This window comes from Rhinatrema bivittatum, chromosome 14 (assembly GCF_901001135.1).
Source record: "Rhinatrema bivittatum chromosome 14, aRhiBiv1.1, whole genome shotgun sequence".
In the NCBI taxonomy this organism is placed as follows: Eukaryota; Metazoa; Chordata; class Amphibia; order Gymnophiona; family Rhinatrematidae; genus Rhinatrema; species Rhinatrema bivittatum.
The window spans coordinates 40296974-40310927 of NC_042628.1; the positions used below are offsets into that span (position 1 = coordinate 40296974).

General features: G+C 41.7%; 1 protein-coding gene across 1 annotated transcript in view; it reads left to right on the forward strand.

Annotated features, from left to right (window-relative positions):
* Positions 1-1903: 1903 nt before the first annotated feature.
* Positions 1904-13954, forward strand: part of CCNF (cyclin F) — a 99367-nt gene continuing 87316 nt past the window's right edge. Inside the window, exon 1 of the mRNA XM_029577188.1 lies at positions 1904-2331. Within this exon, the coding sequence (XP_029433048.1) occupies positions 2322-2331 (10 nt within the window). The 5' untranslated portion in view covers positions 1904-2321. The remainder of the gene's footprint in view (positions 2332-13954) is intronic.

Here is a 13954-nt window from a genome sequence, read left to right on the forward strand (position 1 = left end):
ATACAAACTTAGACTGTAAGCCCTCGGGGGAATTATTTACTTAAGGCTTTTTTTTACCGACATTCATCAGAGACATCATGCCGGTTTACAATGCAAAAACAGGGAGAAATAGAAAGAGAAATCAGTTACAAAATAATATGGATCCGCAGAATGGGAGAAGAGAGTGTTCAAAGGATAGAGAGATAGTGCTAGATGCATAGAGAGGTAGGAATAGATGCATACATAGGAGATCATAAATAACTAAAAAAACTAAGACAGCATTTTTACAGCAGCAGTAGAGTTATAACAGTATAATCAATATAACAATATAATAGTAGATAACTATTTACAAATCTTGTGTCAATGTCTTGGTTGGTGAATGGGAGAGGTAGGTGAAAATTTAGCTAGGGTGTTCAACACGTTATGTGTAAATAGATTGTAATGGGCAGGAAACATCCAGGGTGTGCAGGTGAGGTTGTGTGAAGATGATCCAACGGACATTAAGTTGCATGTGATTAGGGATAGGCTTCTTTGAATAACCATGTTTTGAGGTTTTTTTTTATTTCTGTGCACATTGCTCCAGTCTGAGTTCAGGTGGCAAGAAGTTCCAGGCATAGGGACCAGCTATGGATATGGCCCGCTCTTTGGTAGACTTGAGGTGCAAAAGATTTGGAGGAGTGTAAAGGGTACCTTTATATAATGATCTGGTAGGTCTATTGGAGGTGTGGAAGTGGATCGTATCTTTCAACCAGTGCATGTTCTGGTTGTGGAGTGTTTTATGTAAAATGGTGAGTGTTTTATAGGATATGCGGTGGTGGATAGGGAGCCAATGCAGATCTTTGAGGATCGGGATGATATGGTCGAATTTGCGTGAGTTGGTGAGTATTCTGGCAGTGGCATTCTGAAGGAGTTAAAGGGGTTTAATCATGGCTTTGGGTAGACCAAGTAGTAGGGAGTTGCAATAATCTATAGTATAGGGAAATACCTACAGTACCTGAATGTAATCCACTTTGAAGTGCTGAAAAAAAAAAGTGCAAAAAAATTTTTGTACCCTTGCTAATATTTCTCAAGAGCATGCTAGTGTGTAAAATGTTAAAATGTTTATTTAAACCATGCTAGTCCTTGCACGTGTCAAACATGCACCACAGATTTCCAATTAAATTACCTTAAATACAAGATCAGTACAGAAATAATGCACTGATTGAATCACATACAGTGAAGGGTGGCAGTGAGAAAAGAAAATAACGTTTACAGTGAACAGATACAGATTTGAATTTACTGCTTATACTGCTGTTTTAACATATTCCTCCTGAGGATCACTAAAACCAAAGCGTTTTAGTTTCTGGGTCTCTGGGTCTCCTCTCTTAACCCCTCGTAGATGCAACATCTGTAAGGAAGGCTACTAAACAAACCGTCCTACTCCCACCAATAAACTAACAGTTATTTGGTTTAATAAACTACCACCGCGAACTTCTGAATTATTTGAAACGCTGGGACGGTAGGAACAAGCCCTCTGACGTAATTGACCGCTAAAAGTTCCAACCAATGCCCTAGCTAGCTGGGACACGGCACTGCGGCTGCGCAGGAAAAATTTCACTTTACCGTGCGAGGGTCACGCCGCTCAAAAGCTCGTTGGGCTTCTTATAGCAATATTTCATTATAGGCCAAATCCAAACCATTTCAAGTGACTATGGAAAAAAAAGAGCTTTTTACAGCTACAAAGTAGGCTGGGGAGTAGTGGGTATAACTTCACTGTGATTCCTTGTAAGGACAGCTACGGCCACCAATAGAACAGACTGTCTATTCCCAGTTCAGACTCCGGCTTTTTTTTTTTTTTTTTAAAGGGCGCCTCTCCGTGTGCAAACGAGCCAATCCACAAGCACGCGTGTTTCGAATTCGTATCCAGCCGCCACCAATAGCGTCAAGCGCTCCAAATTCTAACGACCTCCCCTTCGCCTATTCTGTCTGACCGTCCCACTCCCACCTTTCCCGGCCCCTTTTCCCCCTCAGCCCCGCCTCTCCGTTGTCTAAACTAACCATTCACAGCCCGGGTTAAATTTAAAAAAGTGCGCGGGGCGGAGCGCGAGGACCAGAATTTGGAGGTAGTAGGGGCGTGGCTTGTGCTGGGCTATTTTATTTCGTCTTAGGTGGCTATCCCTCGCTTTTTTTCTTCCCTCTCTACCTCCGTACAGTTTAATATCAAATATCGAATATTATATTTTATAATAAAAAATAAGTACAGCTACCTAAACTCTATAAATTCCATCGACTTGGCCTGGAACTTGTCCTTCCTGGTCTTTAAAAGTTAAACCACCCTGAAGCGTGAGGAGCTTAAGTAAAAGATGAAAGGTGGTAAGTGTTCCATATTTCTAATTTTCTCTTTATTGGTTTTGTTTTCTGATGATATTTCTGGTTATTTTTTCGGCGGGATTTGTAACTAACTGGGAAGAGAGGACCCTGAGCTCGGTCGTGTGGCTTCCCTCCTAAACTCACTGACTTTATTTATAAATACTGTGGTGTTGGGAAATCAACAGGAAACATGATAACTTATTAAGATATGCTATTATTTGTCACTTAGATGTATTTAAACTGTTGGAAACGTTGCTCTACTTCTGGGACATTGCACGTTGTTAGCGCTGATCTAATAGGCTCTATAGGATCCTGGTCAATTTTTTTTAGCTATTAAAGATCTACCGCACAATCTAATATATAATGTATTAAATAGGTATATATATAAATACGTATTTTTTGAAAGCTGTATACATACAGCTTTGGTTCTGCTTGTAGCTTCCCTCCTTTAAGTAAATTTTTCCGCAGGTAATATGACTTGTTACACGGAGATTCAGTTAAGTATCTGTAGCGGTTAACTTCTTAAAGCCATGTCTTTAAAAGCATATTAAGATATTGGTTGCTAATGCTAAGTCTCTTTTTATCATGTTTTAGGAACATCGGCTTTACCTGTAGTTATTTATCGGTTCTCTATACGTTTTTATTGGAAGGGTCCACCTCGCCCCAAGAAAGGGATTACTGGTGCTCTGTAACGTGTCTGAAAAATGTTACAGTTTAAACTCTGTAATAGTTAAACGCAATAAAATAACCAGAGTAACATTCTTCTGATTGGGAGAAATTCTTGTCCTGGTTTTTTCTTGACTAGCCTTTTCAGATTTTTCCATCCATTTACTTCCGTTTCCCTTCCTTGGGTTTCTTTGCCTCCCCTCCCTCCTTTTAATAAACGTAACTTATATTTTTGGAGGTTAAGTAGGAAAGGAAGTTAGATGAAGTGCCAGCCACACAAGACTTGACTATGGTCATAGATGTACTTATTATTTTGTACATTTGAGTCTGGGGCAGATCTAATTTTTTTTTGTGTGTGTGTAAACTTATTAGGACTCAGTAAATTATAAATCATAGTTTTGATTCTGTTCCTGAACGATCTGACATAGTTTGAAGTGGTGTAAGAAACGAAAAGGTTTTATAACTTTGCATAATCTTAAATGATGCAAATGAGCGATGATAAATATTATTCTGTCAGTTTAAGCTGCAGGCTTATTTTGTGATAGCTTTCATGCAGTAGCTTAAAATGCATCCCATGTTCATTTGTTTTCTGGGCAGTAGGCCTTTTCAATAACATTCATGGCTTTTAGACCAGGAGTCCCCAAACTATGACCCAAGGGCTGGCTGTAGCTTTCAGCTGAATTTCATCATCACCAACAGAAGGAGCTTGATTTGGCCTGCAGTGGTGGTAACAGGAGGGTGTCTGCCACTGCCACGAGCTGAGTTGAAACTAGGGGGTGGGGCATACCAGTACAAGGCCAGCACTGATTGGTTGCCTCCTTCATTGCTGGAGTTAGCGCTGCTTACATGGCGGAGCCACTTGGGCTGATGAGGAGAGAGGCTGAGGTGTGGCCATCAGTAGTTTTCTGCCATTGTAGAGGGCAGTGCAGGCAATGGGGAGGAAGGCACTGGTGGTACTGAGCTGTGCGGTTACAGTGGACAGCCAGGTAAAGATGGTATTTCCTGGAATGTCCCATTGTGCTGCCATCTCTTTGGAGCTGGGTGAAGGGCATGGGCATTGCCCTCTAAAGATGCCAGCTTTGAAGGTGCACAGTGTAAAAATCCTCCCTGTAACCTAGATTCCAAGTTGGTGTCTTTCCCTCAATTGGGGGTTGATTTTGATCATATCACGAGCTGGGCATGTTGCAAGAGAGGAAAGGAGAGAGAGAAGGTGTGAGGGGAGAAGGGAGCAAGAGTGCACTATGCAGGCAAACAGGCCATCCACTCCTCCTAAGAGGACAATTATTGGGGAAGGCAAGAAAGCAAGGCGCAAGGTTTCTTTTGGGGGTATGGTAGTATTGACAACTTCTGGAGAAATCTAGAAATAATACCGACACTATATCTGCCACAGCCCTGCACCCTGGAAACTCTGCCCCTGCTTCCGCCCTTTCCCCAGCATTTTAAATTCCTGCAAAGGCCGGACATGGTCTCAACTCAGACCTTTCCCAGCAAACAACTCTAGGGGGGGGGGCTTTCCCCATCCTCCTCATCCTTCTCTCCCCTCTAGCTCAGCAAACTCAGTGAGGGGACTCACCCTGGCCCTTTAAACGTTCTTTGTAGCCCTTGAAAAGTTTGGGGACCCCAGGTTTACACCCTTGAAATATGACATTTTATTAAGATTCATTGCTCTCAGATTTTCTGTTGGCGTAAAACTTGTCTTCAGATGGTCACGTTTTAGTCCATGACTGTTTGGTTTGTCTCTGGGCCGTAATACTAATAGTCTAGTCTGTCTAGCCTAGCATTTTAAATGGCATGAAATCCTCTTCCTCCTCCTCCTCATTTTTGTGTGCAGTGCTGTAGAGAATCGCGTAAGACACCGACCCTGTTGTGTGGTGCTTATGATCTGGAGATAGTAAACTCTGGTAAAACCCTAAGTGAAAGCCTTGCTTAGATTTTGAAATGTTAATAAACTTTACTATGATCATTTGGACAGGTTTCATCTATTCTGCATCCTTTATATATTGGAGGGGTGTGCTTTGACCACTTGATTGTAAGCACAAAAGTCAATCTAGCGAATCCAGTCAAAATAAGTTTTCAGGAAAAATATTTGTTACAGTGAACATGGTTACAATTTGAAAAGGCTAAGATCTGGAAGACTCAAAGTTTGATTTGAAAGCACTCTCAGAAAAAATGGAATGGAGACTTGGGCCTCAGATTGGTTGCAGTTAGGGGAAAACATGGAAGGCATCTCATAAAACATTTGGGTTTTAGGAGGGTTGCATTAGTCATCAGGATATTACTTTGAACCTAAAGAACTTGGAATTTGTTGCCAGAGGGTTTGGACATACCTAGTTATTAACCTGGTGACTCAGGGAGACCCAGCACTTGTCGCACGGAGCGAGCAGCAAGAAACTGGATCTACTTTTTGGGATTGGCCACTCTGAGACAGGATGGGCTTGATGAATCTTTGATCTGAGCCAGCATGGCATTTCTTATGTAACTTCTATTTTTGTTAAATTTGATGCTGGGGCTTCTAAAATGTGTTGCTTGCCACCCCAATTTCAGGTATTTCCCATCCGCTCTGCTTCCTGGCCTAGCACCAATGACAAACCGGCACCTCCAAGTTGCTTTTCTTCCTATCTCCAGTGTTGGCATGTCTTCCGATTTCTGCCCTTGCGGATCAGTCAGCTGATTAATGTGAACTGTGCGAGAAGCACAGGCACTGGAAACAGGAAGAAGAGCAAGTTAAAAGCCTGATTTGGGGGATGGAGTTCTGCTCTATTCCCTGCCTGTGCTTGGGAAGCTGCCTACCCAAGCCTCCGCTGTGCACTTTGTGTGGCTCTGATCTAGCAGCCACTGATGCCGGAGGGTTGTTGCGGGAGGCTGAGGGATAAGTGGTGGAGGCAGCAGCTGCCCTCTTCTGGGCCCACCAGTGCAGCTTTTCCTTCTCCTGCAGCTGCTTCTGCATTTGGCAGCAGCTTCAGCCTGCACCTTCTTGGTGGTAGGAGCAGGGATCCAGGCCATGGCCACTTGTAAACCGGAGAACGTTTGAGTAGCTGCAGCCCAGGTGGGAACTTTACTGCAAGCTGTTAGTTGTATCTGCCGTCACCTAGTTCTGACACCAGGGTAACGTTACACCATGAGAACAGCACACCACTAATAACCCAGCGCCATACACAGAGCTTGGGGCTATTGATAAGCTAAAGCCTGTACTAGTATTATACCCAGCACACAGGGCAGAGGGACTCTGTAGTCCCCGCTAATCCACTTGCTTATCCCACCCACACTTGCCTGCCGCCGCAGTGCATGTGAATATTTTTTTACTCTGCCACCTTGTGTTATCTTAGAATCATTGCCTAGTTATATTCTCTACGTGTTGCATAGCTCTTTTTCTTTTTGGACATTGTTTGAAAGTAGCTGAACCCTTATTGGATATGTTCTGGTTTGCCCTCTTATTTCTCTCTGTTTGCTTTCTTCTCTTCCAGTCCTTTTGACTCAAAAAAAATCTGGTGTTGTCTAATTTCCTGCCAAGATTCCAGTTAGAATCGGGTTCTTGCAAGCTCTCCTTTCTCCTCTTCAAGCTCCTAGAAAGCCGCCATGCTTTCACCTCGCATTCTCACTATTTCCCTCGTGCTGCTAGTCTGCTTTATGTACTAGTAGCCACAACTTCTACTTGGGCTGCAGTGATCTTATTCTGATTGCTGAGTCCAGAAACTCATAACAGCCACCATCTGTACAGTTATTTTTCTCACCTTGCAAGTTATTGAAAGTGTTTTCATTCTAATAATTTGTCGTTTTCTGATAGCAAATTTTGAGGACCAATTGTGAGTTGGTGAGGGTTAGGAGAGTATAAAAAGATAGTGGGTAGGCAGGTGGGAAGTTTAGAGAAATAGGTGTTAGTGGTTGGGGGGGGGGGGGGGAGATGAGCTTAGCCTAGTGGGATGGGGACTGTCCTTGGGGATTGAGTAGATGGTTGGGGTTGGGGGGGCATGGTGAGTGGTGGGGGGAAGGCATGGAGAGAAAATAGGTGGGGATGGATTAGAGCAGAGCTTTCCAAACTTTTCATGTTGGTGACACACTTTTTAGACAAACATAATTTCGTGACACAGTAATTCAGTCTACCAGCAAACCAGAAGTTAAAGGTTAAACGAACAAAATGTATTTCAACAATTTATGTATGTTTCCTTAAATATGTACATAAATAAAATGTTTCACAACACAACCTATCTCATAATAAATATTTGCAGGCTTCCACTTCCTCCATGCTGATCTCGTACATTGTGAGATCGGCATAGAGAAAGTGCTACTCTTGCACATTCCCAAAGATTACATGTGCCAATCACTAAAAAGTAATTTTTTTTTTACCTTTGCTGTCTGATCTTAGTTTTCTAATTGGTTGGTCACAGGCTTTTTTTTCCACCTTTCCTTTCTTGTTTTTTTGCCAATTCCTTTTACAGGGTCTTTTTTTCTATTTCTTTTCTCTCCATCTGTCTTCCCTCAAACACACAATCAGGTTCTCATTCTCACACGCTATCTCACACATTCTCACACACACAGGCTCTCACTCACATGCAATCTCACACATCCACAGCTCTCACTCTCACATGCCTCTCTCTCATACATACATACATACATACATACATACTGTCTCTCTCGTGCACATGCTGTCTCACTCTCACACACACAGGCTCTCTCACTCCTACATGCTCTCTTGCTCAAGCACAGACTCTCACTGGCACATGCTGTCCCTCTGCACGGGTTGCCAAAGGATGGGCTCTTCAGAGGCCTTGATCTTCCCTGGCCGTGACATGGGATCTGCAGCGGCCCTGCTATCGGGTTTCCTCCTCTTCTCGGGCCGTCGCGACGTGGGATCCGCAACGGCCCATTAATGCTGCTCTTCTTCTGTATGCAGCAGATGCTCCTCCTCCTTCCTGCCCACGCGGCTCCGGCAACGTTTTTCTTCCAGGGCTGCACAGGCAGGAAGGAGTGAACGTGACCCTTTTCTTCGGGCCGTGGTGATGTAAGCTCCACCACTGCCCGCCGATCTTCCTGCTATAGTTCCCTGCTTCCGCCGGCCCTGTGGACCAGGCGACACACCTCCACACTACAGGCGACACACTAATGTGTCCAGACACACACTTTGGAAAGCTCTGGATTAGAGGGTGTGGGGGGTGACTCTGTCGGGTAGTCCTTAACGTAGGTGGGTGGTTGGCTGATCCTTTAGTTTTCATTCAGCAAACCTTATTGGCATGACAATTTTACATATGTTACCAAAATAAATTATAGAATGATTAGAATAAAGGATAAGAAAAGAGGGGAAAAAATGCATAATAAAATTACAAGTTACAGAAAATACAATATCAAGGACAAGCCTCAGGTTTTAGTGTTCTGTATTGTCCCTGGTCAGACTTCATTTCTGGCTTGGTGAAAGGATACAACACACTTTGCTGCTGTTTTTCCAGCTTCTTCCAGAGGTAGTTTTTTTCCTTTTGTGAGAAATTTTTTTTCTATTGATAAGCAGGCTGAATTAGCCATGCTGAATGGGTGACGTCATCTGGCGGCAGAGCATGGAGCTTTCTCTCGGTCTTAGTTTTTGTACACAGAGTGTGCTTGTGCATTCCCATGTGATTGTAGGTTCCAGAACTTCAGATTTGTTTTCATCCACATTGCGCACGGATGCAGGAGATTCACTTTCTCATCACTTGGTTCTTATTCTAATTTCATCACTATTAGAGAACCACCAAAAGCACTCTTCAGTGCTACCATGGCCTCTCGACCATCTGGCTTCAAATCTTGCTCATGTGGACATATAACGTCCATCATGGATGGCCATAATTATTGCTACATATACCTAGGCCCAGATCATGACCAGGCTAATTATAGGGATAGTGGCTGCATGTCCTCAAGACTCAGTGACAGAGTAAAGAAAATAACCTGATTCTGGATGGAGACCGAGCCCCCAACAGGTAGCAGCACCTCTGGCAGCAGCTGGAATACAGAGGAGAGAAGAGAAAATCCTCCCATATCTCCCTGACTGACAAGGATGACTCAGTCCCCAAGAAATGGCGCAATGAGCCTTCTGAATCATCAGGTAGGCTTCCGGTGCAGAAAGCGTTGCGCCCTCCTCAGAGCACCATGACACAGAAAAAGAAGCAAGCGCTGAAACAAAGTGCCAGGACAACGGCACATGCTGTGCAAAAGTGCAAGCCCGATGCACAGAAAAACTGCTTCTCCTGTGGCACTTCAAAATCCCATGGCACGCCCTCTATGTCACAGGGAGATTTTTCTGCAATGGCACACACAGGGCGCCACATGACAAGATGGCACCATGCAAAACTATGCAGGTGTCATTTGTCTCCAAGTTGGCAAGAGACAAGCAGTATGAAAGTCAAAGGATCACAGACACATCACATTGACCTTCCAGCTCAACCGACCTCTTCCCAATTGGGTAAGCGTCAGCCAATCCATCTCCCACAAAAGGATATGGAATCTGATATTTTACAAGCAGCATTGACTCCACCCAAGTTATCCACAAGTACCTATCAGGCATTTAACCCAATAAGGGGAATGGAACAACTCCCCTATGAGGAAAGTCTAAAGAGGTTAGGACTTTTCAGCTTGGAGAAGAGACAGCTGAGGGGGGATATGATAGAGATTTTAAAATCATGAGAGGTCTAGAACGGGTAGATGTGAATCTGTTATTTACTCTTTCAGATAGTAAGAACATAAGAAAATGCCATACTGGGTCAGACCAAGGGTCCATCAAGCCCAGCATCCTGTTTCCAACAGTGGCCAATCCAGGCCATAAGAACCTGGCAAGTACCCAAAAACTAAAGTCTATTCCATGTTACCATTGCTAATGGCAGTGGCTATTCACTAAGTGAACTTAATAGCAGGTAATGGACTTCTCCTCCAAGAACTTATCCAATCCTTTTTTAAACACAGCTATACTAACTGCACTAACCACATCCTCTGGCAACAAATTCCAGAGTTTAATTGTGCGTTGAGTAAAAAAGAACTTTCTCCGATTAGTTTTAAATGTGCCCCATGCTAACTTCATGGAGTGCCCCCTAGTCTTTCTACTATCCGAAAGAGTAAATAACAGATTCACATCTACCCGTTCTAGACCTCTCATGATTTTAAACACCTCTATCATATCCCCCCTCAGTCGTCTCTTCTCCAAGCTGAAAAGTCCTAACCTCTTTAGTCTTTCCTCATAGGGGAGTTGTTCCATTCCCCTTATCATTTTGATAGCCCTTCTCTGTACCTTCTCCATCGCAATTATATCTTTTTTGAGATGCGGCGACCAGAATTGTACACAGTATTCAAGGTGCAGTCTCACCATGGAGCAATACAGAGGCATTATGACATTTTCCGTTTTATACACCATTCCCTTTCTAATAATTCCCAACATTGTTTGTTTGCTTTTTTGACTGCCGCAGCACACTGAACTGACGATTTCAATGTGTTATCCACTATGACGCCTAGATCTCTTTCTTGGGTTGTAGCATCTAATATGGAACCCAACATTGTGTAATTATAGCATGGGTTACTTTTCCCTATATGCATAACCTTGCACTTATCCACATTAAATTTCATATCCCATTTGGATGCCCAATTTTCCAGTCTCACAAGGTCTTCCTGCAATTTATCACAATCTGCTTGTGATTTAACTACTCTGAACAATTTTGTGTCATCTGCAAATTTGATTATCTCACTCGTATTTCTTTCCAGATCATTTATAAATATATTGAAAAGTAGAAAGACTAGGGGGCACTCCATGAAGTTAGCATGGGGCACATTTAAAACTAATCGGAGAAAGTTCTTTTTTACTCAACGCACAATTAAACTCTGGAATTTGTTGCCAGAGGATGTGGTTAGTGCAGTTAGTATAGCTGTGTTTAAAAAAGGATTGGATAAGTTCTTGGAGGAGAAGTCCATTACCTGCTATTAAGTTCACTTAGTGAATAGCCACTGCCATTAGCAATGGTAACATGGAATAGACTTTAGTTTTTGGGTACTTGCCAGGTTCTTATGGCCTGGATTGGCCACTGTTGGAAACAGGATGCTGGGCTTGATGGACCCTTGGTCTGACCCAGTATGGCATTTTCTTATGTTATGTTCTCCCTGCTACCCATGCTCCCAGATCGATGCTAACCTCAGCCTTCAAGCCCCAGAATCAATCAGCTCAATTACTCCCATTACAAGACCTCCAGGTTTTGATCCAGACCAAATTTGATTCCTGAGGAAGATGCTTCTCAACTATCACTGGGGCAAAGATCACAAGAAGCAGTAGAGCAGATCATATTTTAGATTTTTCTGCAATCTCAGGTACCACCTGTTGGCGCTACCTCTGTTTCAGAGTTGAACAAATTCATACCAATACAAAATGATGCCAGTAAGACTCTCATCTGCCCAAGAGTCTTCACAAAATGTCTACCAGTGGCTGTGGCATCTCTATCGTATTGGGATATGCCTCTTTCCTTACCTTGATGATTGATTAATAGTGGCTCCAGATGAACACGCATTACATGCACATTCAGAGGTGACAGTTCACTGCCTAGAGGATTTGGGTTTCTCATCAACTATGAAAAATCGATGTTCAAACCAACGCAATAACTAATTGAGTTCCTTACCACACACTTAAACATCTCTAAACCAACCATAGTGCTAGGAGATTTTAATCTTCACATGGACGCCCACCCTTTAACAAATGCTTGCCAAACACTATTAGACGCTATGACAGCATTAGGCTTCTCACTAATAACTAACAAACCAACACATAAAGCTGGACATTCACTGGATCTCACCTTCATCAACCACAACTGTTTAGAACACTGTAAAACTGAATACACACAAATTCCATGGTATTCATTCCGATGTAAAATTCCTTAAACCTAAATTCAAACAAAATCATAAACCCATAGAATTTAAATACAGACCACCTTTTAATACTGAAAAACTAAACGACAAACTAGAGGAAAAACTAACTGATATTGACTAAAACAACTGTAGTTCTGCCACAGAAACATGGTTAGAAACAACCAAAAAAATAGCTGACGAAATAAACCCCATCAAATCAATACATGAAAAAGAAGCAAGACAAAATAACCCCTGGCATAATGTAAAAGTAAAAGATGCAAAAAGGACTCTCAGATCAATAGAAAAAAGATGGCGAAAACACAAAACAGATAACCTAACCAAATACAGAAAACATCTAGCTTTTTACAAACATTTAATACTCAATGCTAAGAGAGAATATTTCAGCAATAAAATAGAAAAGTTTGCGAACAATCCAAGAACACTATTCTCAATAGTTTCAAACCTTACCAGTGACGAGCAACAATCACCACAAAACCTACCAGAAGCAAAATGTAATGAAATCGCCAAATTTTTCAGTGACAAAATTACTAAATTAAGAGACAAACTTCCAAACGCTGCCAACCAAGAAATCAAAATGCAAAAAAGAGATGTCAACCAATGGACATCATTCACTGAGATATCTGAAATGGAAGTGGAACAAATGCTAAAAAATGTAAACCCCGCCCCACACAAAATTGACGCAATACCAACAATTGAACTTAAGAAATCAGCTAACAGTCACCCACACACTGACTAAAATCATAAACCTATCCCTTGAAGAAGGAACAATGCCAGATATACTGAAAGGAGCAATGATAAAACCAATCATTAAGAAAAAAAACAATGATCCCCTTATCCTGAATAATTACAGGCCAGTATCAAATCTTCCCTTATTAGCTAAACTAATTGAGAAAACAGTACAGAAACAGCTAGCTGAACACCTGGATGACAATAACATACTGATTCATCTCAACATGGATTTCGAAAACACTACAGCACAGAGACATTGCTCCTCTCTCTAACAGATAACATTCTAAGAGGTTTTGATAGGTCGAACATTATTAGAATATAGTGTTTACTGCTATCGGCAGCCTTAGACACAGTTAACCATAAAATACTACTAAATAGACTAGAAGAAATCTGACTACAAGGCAAAACATTAAACTGGGTCAGTTCATATCTAAAAAACAGCTTTTTCCAAGTTCAGATCAATAACACATTATCAGAAAAAATCAATCTCAAAACAGGAGTTCCGCAGGGATCAGCCCTGTCTGCGACCCTTTTTAACATATACATGCTGCCATTATGCCACTTACTGGCAGGACTAGGAATTATACATTACATTTATGCTGATGATATCCAACTAATTCTACCTATAGATGACACAATAGAGAAAACATTAAATCTAGCTAACATGTACCTAAGCATTATAAAACAGCTACTAACCCAAATGGAACTTGTAATTAATATTGATAAAACAGAATTTCTACACCTAGAACGGAAAAATACTGAAATCAGCCAAACCTCAATAAACCTCAAAGATAACCAGAAAATTGAACTAGCTAGAAAAGTACGTAACCTTGGAATAATAATGGACCCTGAAATCAATCTAAAACAGCACATATCACTAAAAGTAAAGAAAGGATATGCAAAACTCATGGTACTCAGAAAACTAAAACCACTACTAACTCAAAAGGACTTCCGAACAATTCTACAGGCACTAATTTTCTCCAGCACGGATTACTGTACTGCCCTGCTGCTAGGACTACCAAATACAACATTAAAAACAAAAAAAAACGTGGCTTTTTATGAAAGCATTTCCTGACCTAAACTGAACCTTAATCAGTCTTTGACTAATCACTCTGACTTTACCTTAACATAGCAATTAACTCCACAGCATTAGGGCAATTCGTTATTACTTCAAATGCATTGATAGGCATATATGTATCATATGTATCTAGTTAAAAAACCCCAGCTTCTTTTCTCTGTTCCAAGTTATATTACTACCTTTACTATACTATTACTATTTATATATTTATCTCTCTCTAATCGTTTCTTAGTTTAAACTCTGTACTGTCTTCCATTGCCCAGGTTTTATGCTCCCTGTTAAAGTAACTTT